Source organism: Callionymus lyra, chromosome 15, assembly GCF_982586985.1.
Source record: "Callionymus lyra chromosome 15, fCalLyr1.hap1.1, whole genome shotgun sequence".
Lineage (NCBI taxonomy): Eukaryota > Metazoa > Chordata > Actinopteri > Syngnathiformes > Callionymidae > Callionymus > Callionymus lyra.
In genome coordinates this window covers 308,377-328,914 of record NC_141832.1, presented here as the reverse complement: position 1 = coordinate 328,914, position 20,538 = coordinate 308,377, and the positions used below count along the sequence as shown (strand labels likewise).

The 20,538-nt window shown below is 36.7% G+C and overlaps 1 protein-coding gene across 1 annotated transcript; it reads right to left on the bottom strand.

Moving 5' to 3' along the window:
• Window positions 1-17,661: 17,661 nt before the first annotated feature.
• On the bottom strand, window positions 17,662-19,179 carry LOC148064304 (uncharacterized). Its single transcript, XM_087809537.1, has 2 exons — window positions 18,969-19,179; window positions 17,662-18,908 (listed from the first exon to the last, which is right to left on the bottom strand). Exons 1-2 carry the CDS (start codon window positions 19,143-19,145, stop codon window positions 17,763-17,765), a joined length of 1,323 nt encoding a protein of 440 aa, XP_087665663.1. The 5' UTR covers window positions 19,146-19,179; the 3' UTR covers window positions 17,662-17,762.
• Between the last annotated feature and the right edge of the window lie 1,359 nt (window positions 19,180-20,538).

The window sequence follows — 20,538 nt, the reverse complement described above, 5'->3', positions numbered from 1 at the left end:
TCATTGTTGGATGAATCATTGTTGGATGAATCATTGTTGGATGCATCATTGTTGGATGAATCATTGTTGGATGCATCATTGTTGGATGCATCATTGTTGGATGAATCATTGTTGGATGAATCATTGTTGGATGCATCATTGTTGGATGAATCATTGTTGGATGAATCATTGTTGGATGAATCATTGTTGGATGCATCATTGTTGGATGAATCATTGTTGGATGAATCATTGTTGGATGCATCATTGTTGGATGCATCATTGTTGGATGAATCATTGTTGGATGAATCATTGTTGGATGAATCATTGTTGGATGCATCATTGTTGGATGAATCATTGTTGGATGCATCATTGTTGGATGAATCATTGTTGGATGAATCATTGTTGGATGCATCATTGTTGGATGAATCATTGTTGGATGAATCATTGTTGGATGAATCATTGTTGGATGCATCATTGTTGGATGAATCATTGTTGGATGAATCATTGTTGGATGAATCATTGTTGGATGCATCATTGTTGGATGAATCATTGTTGGATGCATCATTGTTGGATGAATCATTGTTGGATGAATCATTGTTGGATGCATCATTGTTGGATGAATCATTGTTGGATGCATCATTGTTGGATGCATCATTGTTGGATGAATCATTGTTGGATGAATCATTGTTGGATGCATCATTGTTGGATGAATCATTGTTGGATGAATCATTGTTGGATGAATCATTGTTAGATGAATCATTGTTGGATGAATCATTGTTAGATGCATCATTGTTAGATGAATCATTGTTGGATGAATCATTGTTGGATGAATCATTGTTAGATGAATCATTGTTGGATGCATCATTGTTGGATGAATCATTGTTGGATGAATCATTGTTGGATGCATCATTGTTGGATGAATCATTGTTGGATGCATCATTGTTGGATGCATCATTGTTGGATGAATCATTGTTGGATGAATCATTGTTGGATGAATCATTGTTGGATGCATCATTGTTGGATGAATCATTGTTGGATGAATCATTGTTGGATGAATCATTGTTGGATGCATCATTGTTGGATGAATCATTGTTGGATGAATCATTGTTGGATGCATCATTGTTGGATGCATCATTGTTGGATGAATCATTGTTGGATGAATCATTGTTGGATGAATCATTGTTGGATGAATCATTGTTAGATGAATCATTGTTGGATGCATCATTGTTGGATGAATCATTGTTAGATGAATCATTGTTGGATGCATCATTGTTGGATGAATCATTGTTGGATGAATCATTGTTGGATGCATCATTGTTGGATGAATCATTGTTGGATGAATCATTGTTGGATGCATCATTGTTGGATGAATCATTGTTAGATGAATCATTGTTGGATGCATCATTGTTGGATGAATCATTGTTAGATGAATCATTGTTGGATGAATCATTGTTAGATGAATCATTGTTGGATGCATCATTGTTGGATGAATCATTGTTAGATGAATCATTGTTGGATGCATCATTGTTGGATGCATCATTGTTGGATGAATCATTGTTGGATGAATCATTGTTGGATTCATCATTGTTGGATGAATCATTGTTAGATGAATCATTGTTGGATGAATCATTGTTGGATGCATCATTGTTGGATGAATCATTGTTAGATGAATCATTGTTGGATGAATCATTGTTGGATGAATCATTGTTAGATGAATCATTGTTGGATGAATCATTGTTGGATGCATCATTGTTGGATGAATCATTGTTGGATGCATCATTGTTGGATGCATCATTGTTGGATGCATCATTGTTGGATGAATCATTGTTGGATAAATCATTGTTGGATGCATCATTGTTGGATGAATCATTGTTGGATGCATCATTGTTGGATGCATCATTGTTGGATGCATCATTGTTGGATGAATCATTGTTGGATAAATCATTGTTGGATGAATCATTGTTGGATGCATCATTGTTGGATGAATCATTGTTGGATGAATCATTGTTGGATGAATCATTGTTGGATGAATCATTGTTGGATGAATCATTGTTGGATGCATCATTGTTGGATGAATCATTGTTGGATGAATCATTGTTAGATGAATCATTGTTGGATGAATCATTGTTGGATGCATCATTGTTGGATGAATCATTGTTGGATGCATCATTGTTGGATGCATCATTGTTGGATGCATCATTGTTGGATGAATCATTGTTGGATAAATCATTGTTGGATGCATCATTGTTGGATGAATCATTGTTGGATGCATCATTGTTGGATGCATCATTGTTGGATGCATCATTGTTGGATGAATCATTGTTGGATGAATCATTGTTGGATGAATCATTGTTGGATGCATCATTGTCGGATGCCTCATTGTCGGATGAATCATTGTCGGATGAATCATTGTCGGATGAATCATTGTCGGATGCATCATTGTCGGATGAATCATTGTTGGATGAATCATTGTTGGATGCATCATTGTTGGATGCATCATTGTTGGATGAATCATTGTTGGATGAATCATTGTTGGATGAATCATTGTCGGATGAATCATTGTCGGATGAATCATTGTCGGATGAATCATTGTCGGATGAATCATTGTCGGATGCATCATTGTTGGATGAATCATTGTTGGATGAATCATTGTTGGATGAATCATTGTTGGATGAATCATTGTTGGATGAATCATTGTTGGATGAATCATTGTTGGATGAATCATTGTTGGATGCATCATTGTTGGATGCATCATTGTTGGATGAATCATTGTTGGATGAATCATTGTTGGATGAATCATTGTTGGATGAATCATTGTTGGATGAATCATTGTTGGATGAATCATTGTTGGATGAATCATTGTTGGATGAATCATTGTTGGATGCATCATTGTTGGATGAATCATTGTTGGATGAATCATTGTTGGATGCATCATTGTTGGATGCATCAGGGACAACAGCGAAGACGAGTACAGAGTCTGATACGTGACTTTGGACTGGAGTGAGAGGAACCTCTTGAACACCTCAAAGACCAAGGAGCTGGTCTTGGACTTCAGGAGGTTCAGGACAAACAGTGTCCATCAGAGGCGACGAGGTGGAGATAGTTCTCAACTATAAGTACCTCATGTGTGTCTGGACAGTAAACAGACCTGCAACACAGACCATGTATATAAGAAAGTTCAGAGTAGAAGTACTTTCTGAGGAGGCTTCCATCATTAACATCTGCAGGAAGATCCTCTGCATGTTCTACCAGTCTGTGGTGGTCAGTGTTCTATGCTGTGGTGTGTTGGGGTGGAAATGTGTCCAAGAGGAGGTCAACAGGTCAGGAGGTCAACAGGTCAACAGTTCCATGGCGTTTTGTCTTTTGCGCCGCCACACGTGACGTCCTCCACGGTGCTTGTTGACAGCACTGTGAGGAACAACCTCTGGTCAACAGACATGTCCGGACCAGTTCCCTCACCTCAGCGGTCCAGCTCTGTCGGGCACGAGCGCTGGTCGACCCGGAAGTAAACACTGAAGCCGGTCCCGTGGACCTCTGCTCACCTGGAAACACATGGCTGAGCCTGTCCTTCATCCGTGTGGACAGACTGCGTCATTACAGTCTCGGCACGACCCGGACGAAGGGGTTTAACACCTCCTTCGAACTGTGTTCTGAGAGGAAACTCTCGCCGTCTATGAACGCATGTTAGCTTAGCATTAGCATGTTAGCTTAGCATTAGCATGTTAGCTTAGCATTAGCGGCGAAAGCTTCTAGTGACGCCTGTGAATACGTCACACTCACAGAAACACATGCGCACTAACACCTCAGGTGAACCCGTCGAGTGCAGGAGGACCATGAGTCTGCAAGAGATACTTACCTGGTCGCTCTCGCACACCTCATGGTCGACTCCACGCAGCGAGCCACTGGACGGCCATGTTGTTTGTTTCTCTTGAACAACATGGTTGACCTGCTTTGATCATGACCTCTGAGGCGGCGTGGGTCGACAGGTCACACAATCAGCGTGTGATTGGTCGAGAAGCAGACATGTGTCTCTTCAGGGAGTCTTAGAGCTTCATGCACACATTTGTTCGCTTCTATATACATTCATCATCCATTCCACTGTCAGGAGCTTCTGAGTTGTAAAGGAGGAAGTGCGGCGAGTGTTTCCTGCCTTTATAGGAAGTGGACTGAACCAGCTGAGTGGAGAGTTCATTAAGTAAGTAAGTAAGTAATATTTATTTGTATAGCGCTTTTCGAGACCAGGGTCACAAAGCGCTTAAACAGTCAAAACAATATTCAATAAAGTACATACTTTAAAGATCAAGATAAAACTGAGAACAACACAGGAGTTCCAGAAATTCAAGGAAAAGCCTGAACAAATAGAAACGTCTTAAGATGTTTCTTAAAGGAGTCAGTAGATCATCAAACACAGATGTTTCTTGAAGGAGTCAGTAGATCATCAAACACAGATGTTTCTTGAAGGAGTCAGTAGATCATCAAACACAGATGTTTCTTGAAGGAGTCAGTAGATCATCAAACACAGATGTTTCTTGAAGGAGTCAGTAGATCATCAAACACAGATGTTTCTTAAAGGAGTCAGTAGATCATCAAACACAGATGTTTCTTGAAGGAGTCAGTAGATCATCAAACACAGATGTTTCTTGAAGGAGTCAGTAGATCATCAAACACAGATGTTTCTTAAAGGAGTCAGTAGATCATCAAACACAGATGTTTCTTGAAGGAGTCAGTAGATCATCAAACACAGATGTTTCTTAAAGGAGTCAGTAGATCATCAAACACAGATGTTTCTTGAAGGAGTCAGTAGATCATCAAACACAGATGTTTCTTAAAGGAGTCAGTAGATCATCAAACACAGATGTTTCTTGAAGGAGTCAGTAGATCATCAAACACAGATGTTTCTTGAAGGAGTCAGTAGATCATCAAACACAGATGTTTCTTAAAGGAGTCAGTAGATCATCAAACACACATGTTTCTTAAAGGAGTCAGTAGATCATCAAACACAGATGTTTCTTAAAGGAGTCAGTAGATCATCAAACACACATGTTTCTTAAAGGAGTCAGTAGATCATCAAACACAGATGTTTCTTGAAGGAGTCAGTAGATCATCAAACACAGATGTTTCTTGAAGGAGTCAGTAGATCATCAAACACAGATGTTTCTTAAAGGAGTCAGTAGATCATCAAACACACATGTTTCTTAAAGGAGTCAGTAGATCATCAAACACAGATGTTTCTTGAAGGAGTCAGTAGATCATCAAACACAGATGTTTCTTGAAGGAGTCAGTAGATCATCAAACACAGATGTTTCTTGAAGGAGTCAGTAGATCATCAAACACAGATGTTTCTTGAAGGAGTCAGTAGAACATCAAACACAGATGTTTCTTGAAGGAGTCAGTAGATCATCAAACACAGATGTTTCTTGAAGGAGTCAGTAGATCAAACACAGATGTTTCTTAAAGGAGTCAGTAGATCATCAAACACAGATGTTTCTTGAAGGAGTCAGTAGATCATCAAACACAGATGTTTCTTGAAGGAGTCAGTAGATCATCAAACACAGATGTTTCTTAAAGGAGTCAGTAGATCATCAAACACAGATGTTTCTTGAAGGAGTCAGTAGATCATCAAACACAGATGTTTCTTAAAGGAGTCAGTAGATCATCAAACACAGATGTTTCTTGAAGGAGTCAGTAGATCATCAAACACAGATGTTTCTTGAAGGAGTCAGTAGATCATCAAACACAGATGTTTCTTGAAGGAGTCAGTAGATCATCAAACACAGATGTTTCTTAAAGGAGTCAGTAGATCATCAAACACAGATGTTTCTTAAAGGAGTCAGTAGATGATCAAACACAGATGTTTCTTGAAGGAGTCAGTAGATCATCAAACACAGATGTTTCTTAAAGGAGTCAGTAGATGATCAAACACAGATGTTTCTTGAAGGAGTCAGTAGATCATCAAACACAGATGTTTCTTAAAGGAGTCAGTAGATCATCAAACACACATGTTTCTTAAAGGAGTCAGTAGATCATCAAACACAGATGTTTCTTGAAGGAGTCAGTAGATCATCAAACACACATGTTTCTTAAAGGAGTCAGTAGATCATCAAACACAGATGTTTCTTGAAGGAGTCAGTAGATCATCAAACACAGATGTTTCTTGAAGGAGTCAGTAGATCATCAAACACAGATGTTTCTTAAAGGAGTCAGTAGATCATCAAACACAGATGTTTCTTGAAGGAGTCAGTAGATCATCAAACACAGATGTTTCTTGAAGGAGTCAGTAGATCATCAAACACAGATGTTTCTTGAAGGAGTCAGTAGATCATCAAACACAGATGTTTCTTGAAGGAGTCAGTAGATCATCAAACACAGATGTTTCTTGAAGGAGTCAGTAGATCATCAAACACAGATGTTTCTTGAAGGAGTCAGTAGATCATCAAACACAGATGTTTCTTAAAGGAGTCAGTAGATCATCAAACACAGATGTTTCTTGAAGGAGTCAGTAGATCATCAAACACAGATGTTTCTTGAAGGAGTCAGTAGATCATCAAACACAGATGTTTCTTAAAGGAGTCAGTAGATCATCAAACACAGATGTTTCTTGAAGGAGTCAGTAGATCATCAAACACAGATGTTTCTTAAAGGAGTCAGTAGATCATCAAACACAGATGTTTCTTGAAGGAGTCAGTAGATCATCAAACACAGATGTTTCTTGAAGGAGTCAGTAGATCATCAAACACACATGTTTCTTAAAGGAGTCAGTAGATCATCAAACACACATGTTTCTTAAAGGAGTCAGTAGATCATCAAACACAGATGTTTCTTAAAGGAGTCAGTAGATCATCAAACACAGATGTTTCTTAAAGGAGTCAGTAGATCATCAAACACATATGTTTCTTAAAGGAGTCAGTAGATCATCAAAGACAGATGTTTCTTAAAGGAGTCAGTAGATCATCAAACACAGATGTTTCTTAAAGGAGTCAGTAGATCATCAAAGACAGATGTTTCTTAAAGGAGTCAGTAGATCATCAAACACAGATGTTTCTTAAAGGAGTCAGTAGATCATCAAACATAGATGTTTCTTGAAGGAGTCAGTAGATCATCAAACACAGATGTTTCTTGAAGGAGTCAGTAGATCATCAAACACAGATGTTTCTTAAAGGAGTCAGTAGATCATCAAACACAGATGTTTCTTAAAGGAGTCAGTAGATCATCAAACACAGATGTTTCTTGAAGGAGTCAGTAGATCATCAAACACAGATGTTTCTTGAAGGAGTCAGTAGATCATCAAACACAGATGTTTCTTAAAGGAGTCAGTAGATCATCAAACACACATGTTTCTTAAAGGAGTCAGTAGATCATCAAACACAGATGTTTCTTAAAGGAGTCAGTAGATCATCAAACACACATGTTTCTTAAAGGAGTCAGTAGATCATCAAACACAGATGTTTCTTGAAGGAGTCAGTAGATCATCAAACACAGATGTTTCTTGAAGGAGTCAGTAGATCATCAAACACAGATGTTTCTTAAAGGAGTCAGTAGATCATCAAACACAGATGTTTCTTGAAGGAGTCAGTAGATCATCAAACACAGATGTTTCTTAAAGGAGTCAGTAGATCATCAAACACAGATGTTTCTTGAAGGAGTCAGTAGATCATCAAACACAGATGTTTCTTGAAGGAGTCAGTAGATCATCAAACACAGATGTTTCTTAAAGGAGTCAGTAGATCATCAAACACACATGTTTCTTAAAGGAGTCAGTAGATCATCAAACACAGATGTTTCTTAAAGGAGTCAGTAGATCATCAAACACACATGTTTCTTAAAGGAGTCAGTAGATCATCAAACACAGATGTTTCTTGAAGGAGTCAGTAGATCATCAAACACAGATGTTTCTTGAAGGAGTCAGTAGATCATCAAACACAGATGTTTCTTAAAGGAGTCAGTAGATCATCAAACACACATGTTTCTTAAAGGAGTCAGTAGATCATCAAACACAGATGTTTCTTGAAGGAGTCAGTAGATCATCAAACACAGATGTTTCTTGAAGGAGTCAGTAGATCATCAAACACAGATGTTTCTTGAAGGAGTCAGTAGATCATCAAACACAGATGTTTCTTGAAGGAGTCAGTAGAACATCAAACACAGATGTTTCTTGAAGGAGTCAGTAGATCATCAAACACAGATGTTTCTTGAAGGAGTCAGTAGATCAAACACAGATGTTTCTTAAAGGAGTCAGTAGATCATCAAACACAGATGTTTCTTGAAGGAGTCAGTAGATCATCAAACACAGATGTTTCTTGAAGGAGTCAGTAGATCATCAAACACAGATGTTTCTTAAAGGAGTCAGTAGATCATCAAACACAGATGTTTCTTGAAGGAGTCAGTAGATCATCAAACACAGATGTTTCTTAAAGGAGTCAGTAGATCATCAAACACAGATGTTTCTTGAAGGAGTCAGTAGATCATCAAACACAGATGTTTCTTGAAGGAGTCAGTAGATCATCAAACACAGATGTTTCTTGAAGGAGTCAGTAGATCATCAAACACAGATGTTTCTTAAAGGAGTCAGTAGATCATCAAACACAGATGTTTCTTAAAGGAGTCAGTAGATGATCAAACACACATGTTTCTTAAAGGAGTCAGTAGATCATCAAACACAGATGTTTCTTGAAGGAGTCAGTAGATCATCAAACACACATGTTTCTTAAAGGAGTCAGTAGATCATCAAACACAGATGTTTCTTGAAGGAGTCAGTAGATCATCAAACACAGATGTTTCTTGAAGGAGTCAGTAGATCATCAAACACAGATGTTTCTTAAAGGAGTCAGTAGATCATCAAACACAGATGTTTCTTGAAGGAGTCAGTAGATCATCAAACACAGATGTTTCTTGAAGGAGTCAGTAGATCATCAAACACAGATGTTTCTTGAAGGAGTCAGTAGATCATCAAACACAGATGTTTCTTGAAGGAGTCAGTAGATCATCAAACACAGATGTTTCTTGAAGGAGTCAGTAGATCATCAAACACAGATGTTTCTTGAAGGAGTCAGTAGATCATCAAACACAGATGTTTCTTAAAGGAGTCAGTAGATCATCAAACACAGATGTTTCTTGAAGGAGTCAGTAGATCATCAAACACAGATGTTTCTTAAAGGAGTCAGTAGATCATCAAACACAGATGTTTCTTGAAGGAGTCAGTAGATCATCAAACACAGATGTTTCTTAAAGGAGTCAGTAGATCATCAAACACAGATGTTTCTTGAAGGAGTCAGTAGATCATCAAACACAGATGTTTCTTAAAGGAGTCAGTAGATCATCAAACACAGATGTTTCTTGAAGGAGTCAGTAGATCATCAAACACAGATGTTTCTTGAAGGAGTCAGTAGATCATCAAACACACATGTTTCTTAAAGGAGTCAGTAGATCATCAAACACACATGTTTCTTAAAGGAGTCAGTAGATCATCAAACACAGATGTTTCTTAAAGGAGTCAGTAGATCATCAAACACACATGTTTCTTAAAGGAGTCAGTAGATCATCAAACACAGATGTTTCTTAAAGGAGTCAGTAGATCATCAAACACAGATGTTTCTTAAAGGAGTCAGTAGATCATCAAACACATATGTTTCTTAAAGGAGTCAGTAGATCATCAAAGACAGATGTTTCTTAAAGGAGTCAGTAGATCATCAAACACAGATGTTTCTTAAAGGAGTCAGTAGATCATCAAACATAGATGTTTCTTGAAGGAGTCAGTAGATCATCAAACACAGATGTTTCTTGAAGGAGTCAGTAGATCATCAAACACAGATGTTTCTTAAAGGAGTCAGTAGATCATCAAACACAGATGTTTCTTAAAGGAGTCAGTAGATCATCAAACACAGATGTTTCTTGAAGGAGTCAGTAGATCATCAAACACACATGTTTCTTAAAGGAGTCAGTAGATCATCAAACACACATGTTTCTTAAAGGAGTCAGTAGATCATCAAACACAGATGTTTCTTAAAGGAGTCAGTAGATCATCAAACACACATGTTTCTTAAAGGAGTCAGTAGATCATCAAACACAGATGTTTCTTAAAGGAGTCAGTAGATCATCAAACACAGATGTTTCTTAAAGGAGTCAGTAGATCATCAAACACATATGTTTCTTAAAGGAGTCAGTAGATCATCAAAGACAGATGTTTCTTAAAGGAGTCAGTAGATCATCAAACACAGATGTTTCTTAAAGGAGTCAGTAGATCATCAAACATAGATGTTTCTTGAAGGAGTCAGTAGATCATCAAACACAGATGTTTCTTGAAGGAGTCAGTAGATCATCAAACACAGATGTTTCTTAAAGGAGTCAGTAGATCATCAAACACAGATGTTTCTTAAAGGAGTCAGTAGATCATCAAACACAGATGTTTCTTGAAGGAGTCAGTAGATCATCAAACACAGATGTTTCTTGAAGGAGTCAGTAGATCATCAAACACAGATGTTTCTTGAAGGAGTCAGTAGATCATCAAACACAGATGTTTCTTAAAAGGAGTCAGTAGATCATCAAACACAGATGTTTCTTAAAGGAGTCAGTAGATCATCAAACACAGATGTTTCTTAAAGGAGTCAGTAGATCATCAAACACAGATGTTTCTTAAAGGAGTCAGTAGATCATCAAACACAGATGTTTCTTGAAGGAGTCAGTAGATCATCAAACACAGATGTTTCTTAAAGGAGTCAGTAGATCATCAAACACACATGTTTCTTAAAGGAGTCAGTAGATCATCAAACACAGATGTTTCTTGAAGGAGTCAGTAGATCATCAAACACAGATGTTTCTTGAAGGAGTCAGTAGATCATCAAACACAGATGTTTCTTGAAGGAGTCAGTAGATCATCAAACACAGATGTTTCTTAAAGGAGTCAGTTGATCATCAAACACAGATGTTTCTTAAAGGAGTCAGTAGATCATCAAACACAGATGTTTCTTAAAGGAGTCAGTAGATCATCAAACACAGATGTTTCTTGAAGGAGTCAGTAGATCATCAAACACACATGTTTCTTGAAGGAGTCAGTAGATCATCAAACACAGATGTTTCTTGAAGGAGTCAGTAGATCATCAAACACAGATGTTTCTTAAAGGAGTCAGTAGATCATCAAACACAGATGTTTCTTGAAGGAGTCAGTAGATCATCAAACACACATGTTTCTTGAAGGAGTCAGTAGATCATCAAACACAGATGTTTCTTGAAGGAGTCAGTAGATCATCAAACACAGATGTTTCTTAAAGGAGTCAGTAGATCATCAAACACAGATGTTTCTTAAAGGAGTCAGTAGATCATCAAACACACATGTTTCTTAAAGGAGTCAGTAGATCATCAAACACAGATGTTTCTTGAAGGACTCAGTAGATCATCAAACACACATGTTTCTTAAAGGAGTCAGTAGATCATCAAACACAGATGTTTCTTAAAGGAGTCAGTAGATCATCAAACACAGATGTTTCTTAAAGGAGTCAGTAGATCATCAAACACAGATGTTTCTTGAAGGAGTCAGTAGATCATCAAACACAGATGTTTCTTGAAGGAGTCAGTAGATCATCAAACACAGATGTTTCTTGAAGGAGTCAGTAGATCATCAAACACAGATGTTTCTTAAAAGGAGTCAGTAGATCATCAAACACAGATGTTTCTTAAAGGAGTCAGTAGATCATCAAACACAGATGTTTCTTAAAGGAGTCAGTAGATCATCAAACACAGATGTTTCTTAAAGGAGTCAGTAGATCATCAAACACAGATGTTTCTTGAAGGAGTCAGTAGATCATCAAACACAGATGTTTCTTAAAGGAGTCAGTAGATCATCAAACACACATGTTTCTTAAAGGAGTCAGTAGATCATCAAACACAGATGTTTCTTGAAGGAGTCAGTAGATCATCAAACACAGATGTTTCTTGAAGGAGTCAGTAGATCATCAAACACAGATGTTTCTTGAAGGAGTCAGTAGATCATCAAACACAGATGTTTCTTAAAGGAGTCAGTTGATCATCAAACACAGATGTTTCTTAAAGGAGTCAGTAGATCATCAAACACAGATGTTTCTTAAAGGAGTCAGTAGATCATCAAACACAGATGTTTCTTGAAGGAGTCAGTAGATCATCAAACACACATGTTTCTTGAAGGAGTCAGTAGATCATCAAACACAGATGTTTCTTGAAGGAGTCAGTAGATCATCAAACACAGATGTTTCTTAAAGGAGTCAGTAGATCATCAAACACAGATGTTTCTTGAAGGAGTCAGTAGATCATCAAACACACATGTTTCTTGAAGGAGTCAGTAGATCATCAAACACAGATGTTTCTTGAAGGAGTCAGTAGATCATCAAACACAGATGTTTCTTAAAGGAGTCAGTAGATCATCAAACACAGATGTTTCTTAAAGGAGTCAGTAGATCATCAAACACACATGTTTCTTAAAGGAGTCAGTAGATCATCAAACACAGATGTTTCTTGAAGGACTCAGTAGATCATCAAACACACATGTTTCTTAAAGGAGTCAGTAGATCATCAAACACACATGTTTCTTAAAGGAGTCAGTAGATCATCAAACACAGATGTTTCTTAAAGGAGTCAGTAGATCATCAAACACACATGTTTCTTAAAGGAGTCAGTAGATCATCAAACACAGATGTTTCTTAAAGGAGTCAGTAGATCATCAAACACAGATGTTTCTTAAAGGAGTCAGTAGATCATCAAACACAGATGTTTCTTGAAGGAGTCAGTAGATCATCAAACACAGATGTTTCTTGAAGGAGTCAGTAGATCATCAAACACAGATGTTTCTTAAAGGAGTCAGTAGATCATCAAACACAGATGTTTCTTGAAGGAGTCAGTAGATCATTAAACACACATGTTTCTTAAAGGAGTCAGTAGATCATCAAACACACATGTTTCTTAAAGGAGTCAGTAGATCATCAAACACACATGTTTCTTAAAGGAGTCAGTAGATCATCAAACACAGATGTTTCTTAAAGGAGTCAGTAGATCATCAAACACACATGTTTCTTAAAGGAGTCAGTAGATCATCAAACACAGATGTTTCTTAAAGGAGTCAGTAGATCATCAAACACAGATGTTTCTTAAAGGAGTCAGTAGATCATCAAACACAGATGTTTCTTAAAGGAGTCAGTAGATCATCAAACACAGATGTTTCTTGAAGGAGTCAGTAGATTATCAAACACAGATGTTTCTTGAAGGAGTCAGTAGATCATCAAACACAGATGTTTCTTAAAGGAGTCAGTAGATCATCAAACACAGATGTTTCTTGAAGGAGTCAGTAGATCATCAAACACACATGTTTCTTAAAGGAGTCAGTAGATCATCAAACACACATGTTTCTTAAAGGAGTCAGTAGATCATCAAACACAGATGTTTCTTAAAGGAGTCAGTAGATCATCAAACACAGATGTTTCTTAAAGGAGTCAGTAGATCATCAAACACACATGTTTCTTAAAGGAGTCAGTAGATCATCAAACACAGATGTTTCTTAAAGGAGTCAGTAGATCCTCAAACACAGATGTTTCTTGAAGGAGTCAGTAGATCATCAAACACAGATGTTTCTTAAAGGAGTCAGTAGATCATCAAACACAGATGTTTCTTGAAGGAGTCAGTAGATCATCAAACATAGATGTTTCTTGAAGGAGTCAGTAGATCATCAAACACAGATGTTTCTTGAAGGAGTCAGTAGATCATCAAACACAGATGTTTCTTAAAGGAGTCAGTAGATCATCAAACACAGATGTTTCTTGAAGGAGTCAGTAGATCATCAAACACAGATGTTTCTTAAAGGAGTCAGTAGATCATCAAACACAGATGTTTCTTGAAGGAGTCAGTAGATCATCAAACACAGATGTTTCTTAAAGGAGTCAGTAGATCATCAAACACAGATGTTTCTTAAAGGAGTCAGTAGATCATCAAACACAGATGTTTCTTAAAGGAGTCAGTAGATCATCAAACACAGATGTTTCTTAAAGGAGCCAGTAGATCATCAAACACACATGTTTCTTAAAGGAGTCAGTAGATCATCAAACACAGATGTTTCTTAAAGGAGTCAGTAGATCATCAAACACAGATGTTTCTTAAAGGAGTCAGTAGATCATCAAACACAGATGTTTCTTAAAGGAGTCAGTAGATCATCAAACACAGATGTTTCTTAAAGGAGTCAGTAGATCATCAAACACAGATGTTTCTTAAAGGAGCCAGTAGATCATCAAACACACATGTTTCTTAAAGGAGTCAGTAGATCATCAAACACAGATGTTTCTTAAAGGAGTCAGTAGATCATCAAACACAGATGTTTCTTAAAGGAGTCAGTAGATCATCAAACACAGATGTTTCTTAAAGGAGTCAGTAGATCATCAAACACAGATGTTTCTTGAAGGAGTCAGTAGATCATCAAACACAGATGTTTCTTAAAGGAGTCAGTAGATCATCAAACACAGATGTTTCTTAAAGGAGTCAGTAGATCATCAAACACAGATGTTTCTTAAAGGAGTCAGTAGATCATCAAACACAGATGTTTCTTAAAGGAGCCAGTAGATCATCAAGCGCAAAGAGAGGAAGATCGTTCCAAAGCTTAGGAGCAACAGCCTGAAAAGATTTCTCTCCTCTGGTCCTGAGTCGTGTGCGTGGAACCATCAGTAGATTCTGATCCACAGACCTCAGAGCCCGAGCTGGGGTGTAAGCTTTCTCAGAGGCAAACCAATAGCGAAGCCGTTAGAGGGCGGAGCACCAATATGAAGTAGAGCATCCAGGAATTGACTCATGACAATAAATTAATTTTCTTTTCACCAAATAAACATAAATAAACATAAATAAACATAAATAAACATGAAAAACATAAATGAACATAAATAAATATAAATATAAATAAACATAAACATAAATAAATACAAATAAACATCAATAAATAAAAATAAACATAAATAAACACAAATAAATATAAATAAACATAAATTAACATAAATAAATAAACATCAATAAATACAAATAAAAATAAATAAATATAAATAAACATAAATAAATAAAAATTAAATTAAAATAAAACAAATATTGAATAATTAAAATAAAAATAAAACAAACATATAATTGAAATATAACAAATATTGAATAATTGAAATATAACAAATATTGAATAATTGAAATATAACAAATATTGAATAATTGAAATAAAAATATAACAAATATTGAATAATTGAAATAAAAAATATAACAAATATTGAATAATTGAAATAAAAAATATAACAAATATTGAATAATTAAAATAAAAATATAACAAATATTGAATAATTGAAATAAAAAATATAACAAATATTGAATAATTAAAAAAAATATATAACAAATATTGAATAATTAAAATATAACAAATATTGAATAATTGAAATATAACAAATATTGAGTAATTAAAATATAACAAATATTGAATAATTAAAATATAACAAATATTGAGTAATTCAAATATAACAAATATTGAATAATTAAAATATAACAAATATTGAATAATTAAAATATAACAAATATTGAATAATTAAAATTTAACAAATATTGAATAATTGAAATAAAAATATAACAAGTATTGAATAATTTGGACTAAAGGACTTTGTCGACTGGTGTGAGAGCATCTTTGCTTAAACAGCGGTAAGACAAGGAGGTGGAGGAGGTGGGAGAGAGGAGGAGGTGGGAGAGAGGAGTAGGTGGAGGAGGTGGAGGAGGTGGGAGAGAGGAGGAGGAGGTGGAGGAGGTGGAGGAGGTGGAGGAGGTGGGAGAGAGGAGGAGGTGGAGGAGGTGGGAGAGAGGAGGAGGTGGAGGAGGTGGAGGAGGTGGAGGAGGTGGGAGAGAGGAGGAGGTGGAGGAGGTGGGAGAGAGGAGGAGGTGGAGGAGGTGGGAGAGAGGAGGAGGTGGAGGAGGTGGGAGAGAGGAGGAGGTGGAGGAGGTGGAGGAGGTGGAGGAGGTGGAGGAGGTGGGAGAGAGGAGGAGGTGGAGGAGGTGGGAGAGAGGAGGAGGTGGAGGAGGTGGGAGAGAGGAGGAGGTGGAGGAGGTGGGAGAGAGGAGGAGGTGGAGGAGGTGGAGGAGGTGGGAGAGAGGAGGAGGTGGAGGAGGTGGAGGAGGTGGAGGAGGTGGGAGAGAGGAGGAGGTGGAGGAGGTGGAGGAGGTGGGAGAGAGGAGGAGTTGGAGGAGGTGGAGGAGGTGGAGGAGGTGGGAGAGAGGAGGAGGTGGAGGAGGTGGAGGAGGTGGAGGAGGTGGAGGAGGTGGAGGAGGTTGAGGAGGTGGAGGAGGTGGGAGAGAGGAGGAGGTGGAGGAGGTGGGAGAGAGGAGGAGGTGGAGGAGGTGGGAGAGAGGAGGAGGTGGGAGAGAGGAGGAGGTGGAGGAGGTGGGAGAGAGGAGGAGGTGGGAGAGAGGAGGAGGTGGAGGAGGTGGGAGAGAGGAGGAGGTGGGAGAGAGGAGGAGGTGGAGGAGGTGGGAGAGAGGAGGAGGTGGGAGAGAGGAGGAGGTGGAGGAGGTGGGAGAGAGGAGGAGGTGGAGGAGGTGGGAGAGAGGAGGACACTCTCCAGACTCTCCTCCATCAGGGACAACACTCCTCTGCACCTGAGGAGGAGCAGCTCCTTCAGGGGTTCAGGCCCCCAGTGTAGGAGCGTATAGAAGGTCCTTCATCTCAACTGCTGTCTTTTAACTCTTGAAATATCCTGATGCTAATCCGTAGTGTTTTTCTTCTCGTGTGTTTATTTTATTTTATTTTATTTTATTTTATTTTATTTTATTTTATTTTATTTTATTTTATTTTATTTTATTTTATTTTATTTTATTTTATTTTGTTAATAGTGTTAACTTTCTAATATTGTAAATAATTTGTATATTTTTAAGATGGTTTTATTGTATTATTTTATTATTATATTTAATAATATTTTTTATTTTTATTATCTCTTTTATTATTTCTTTTTTCCTTTATTTTTTTCAACTGCGCTGTAAGAGTGTTTCCTTCTGGATGAATAAACATTTTCTATTCTATTCTAATTAAAGTATAACAAGCATTAAATATTAAATAAATTCAATCACACAATATTCTGATGACATTGATTTACTTCCTGCAGTGTTTTTATTTGCCACTGATTTAACAAACTTATCAAACTTTTCTCCGATGTTTCCTGACTCAGCAGAAGTTGATTTTGAAGAGAATAAACAACAACAAAGATAAAGATGTTACAAACACACACTGAAGAACTGCTTTGTTCTCCTTATCAAGCGTCGACACTGGATTCTCTGGAACATCTTCGTTCTCAAGAGTTTCTGCTCGTGAACGAAACCTTTTCTGCTGTTGACGCTCGAAACGAGATCAACTTCCTGTCAAAGGTTTTCAAAATAACAACACGTGACAAAATAAAAGCCTTTAAAATCCTTGCATTTACAAGAGTAGAAATGTTACGATGAGAGACTTTTAGAAACGTTCTCGTGTCGAATCCATCATCATTGAAGCAGCTGTGAAGCCATCAGAGAAGATTGAGAAGATGTTTCACCTTGTTTTCTGGAGAACATCCTTGAAAAAAGACATGATTGAGAAACAGAACCAGACTGAGGAGCAGAAAGAAGGAAAAAGAACAATATGTGACGTCAACTCATGGACTTCATCTCTACACAAAGACAACTGGAGTCTTTTACTGGAGGTCAAAGGTTACACTTTATTGACACTGAAGAGCAAACAAGAGTCACAATGATTACAAAGAAAGATTCATCCAAACACTCGTGGATCATGTTGACGCTCAGAGAGTCTCTGGCTGAACATCTGCTGGAGACACTTCCAACATCTGCACTTCCTCCACAGGTGCTGGGAGCTGCTCTCTGCTCCTCTGGACCACAACAACAACAACAACAACAACAACAACAACACACATCATGAAGATCACGACACTGAGCATCACAGACCGCACCAGATGGTGATCAACCTCTGGCTCTCCGAACACTACAAGGGTCTTAGATGTGAACACACAACGTCTGTCTTTCCAAACCAAACACCAGAAGTCTCCTCTGTGTTCCAGAGAGATGTTCGTGATCACCAGCCTCGTGTCGGAGTGAGAGATTCTGTCTTCTTGTCCTTCATATACTTGTGATGTTCTTCCTTCAGTTCTGTTTGTCTTCATGAACCAGGAGATCCTATCAGTCTGTTTCCAGTCACATGCTAGAGTCACGTTCTCTCCTCCAGTGAAGAACACCTCAGCAGGCGGGTCAGACTCAGGACACACATACAGGTAGTAATGATCAAACTGACCACTGTGATAACAGTTGTATAAACCTGTGTGGTTCAAGGTCAGTGATGGAAACATCAGAGTGTAGTTGTTAATCACTTCATGTTTCATCACTGATCTAATCTCCCACACATTTGGTTTGTTTCCAGTGACGTCAGAGCAGTTCAGCTCCAGACTCTCTCCCACTGACCTGAGAATGTGATTATATTGTATATAAACATAAACCTTTCCCAGTCCTTCACAGCTCTGATGGTTCTTCTGCAGACAGAAATAAACGACTGAACCAGAACTTACACCGATCGTTACCAGAAGAGAAGTTTTGTTCTTCACTTGCTGTAGTTTGTTCATTGAAGATGTTTCATCATCGATTAAAGTGAATTCATCATTTCTTGTTCTGTGGTTATATTGATGTAAAGCCCACTGAACCCTCTGGTTTGGTCCCACACCCTCACAGTTCAGCTCCAGTGTCTGTCCAACATAAGGTCTCAAGTCCTGATGTCTCATCTTTCGTTTGTCACAAACCAGGAGAGTGAAGTTCTTCTCGTGCGTCACGTTGTTCTGGGTCCAGCACAGTTCTTGGTACTGACCCGAGTCTGAGACCTTCAGAGGGTATATTTCATAAGAAGCTTCTCTCTGCAGACTGGAGTCCTCACTCATGGTGACCTGGAGAACGTTCAACACATCAGTTCAGACACGATCGAAGTCACACTCACTTGTACTCACATGATGTGAAGAGTTCCACAGAAGTTCCTTCTCCTCACCGATCCATCTGGAGATCAAGCAGACGCCATCAGCTGGTTTGTTCAGGAAGAAGCGATGAGACCATCCTTCCATCTGGAGGATCTCAGCGAGGATGTTGTTGGAGAAGAAGGTCAGCAGCAGCAGCATCAGTGCAGCCATGTCTGCGTCTGTGAGTGAGAGTCGCCTCTGCAGCTTCATGATGTCAATCTCTTCACCATCAGCAGCTTCTCGCCTACGATTGGTGGAACCAGACGATAACAGGATGTTCTACGTCTACTTCCTGTTTTATCAGATGTGAAGCAACAACGTGTGTGAACTCACATGATCGACACTATTTTAATGCAATAAAAACATCATTATTGCTTCTTTTTTTAATAATAATTGGAATTAAAATATAAGTTATATTGAATAATTGAAATTAAAATATAACAAATATTGAATAATTAAAATATAACAAATATTGAATAATTAAAATGAAAATATAACAAATATTGAATAATTAAAATTAAAATACAACAAATATTGAATAATTGAAATATAACAAATATTGAATAATTGAAATTAAAATATAACAAATATTGAATAATTGAAATATAACAAATATTGAATAATTGAAATATAACAAATATTGAATAATTGAAATTAAAATATAACAAATATTGAATAATTAAAATATAACAAATATTGAATAATTGAAATTAAAATATAACAAATATTGAATAATTCAAATATAAAATATAAAAATATTCTTCTGTCTGCGTCTGTGAGTGAGAGTCGCCTCTGCAGCTTCATGATGTCAATCTCTTCACCATCAGCAGCTTCTCGCCTACGATTGGTGGAACCAGACGATAACAGGATGTTCTACGTCTACTTCCTGTTTTATCAGATGTGAAGCAACAACGTGTGTGAACTCACATGATCGACACTATTTTAATGCAATAAAAACATCATTATTGCTTCTTTTTTTAATAATAATTGGAATTAAAATATAAGTTATATTGAATAATTGAAATTAAAATATAACAAATATTGAATAATTAAAATATAACAAATATTGAATAATTGAAATATAACAAATATTGAATAATTGAAATTAAAATATAACAAATATTGAATAATTAAAATATAACAAATATTGAATAATTGAAATATAACAAATATTGAATAATTGAAATTAAAATACAACAAATATTGAATAATTGAAATATAACAAATATTGAATAATTGAAATATAACAAATATTGAATAATTAAAATAAAAATATAACAAATATTGAATAATTAAAATGAAAATATAACAAATATTGAATAATTAAAATTAAAATACAACAAATATTGAATAATTGAAATATAACAAATATTGAATAATTGAAATTAAAATATAACAAATATTGAATAATTGAAATATAACAAATATTGAATAATTGAAATATAACAAATATTGAATAATTGAAATTAAAATATAACAAATATTGAATAATTAAAATATAACAAATATTGAATAATTGAAATTAAAATATAACAAATATTGAATAATTCAAATATAAAATATA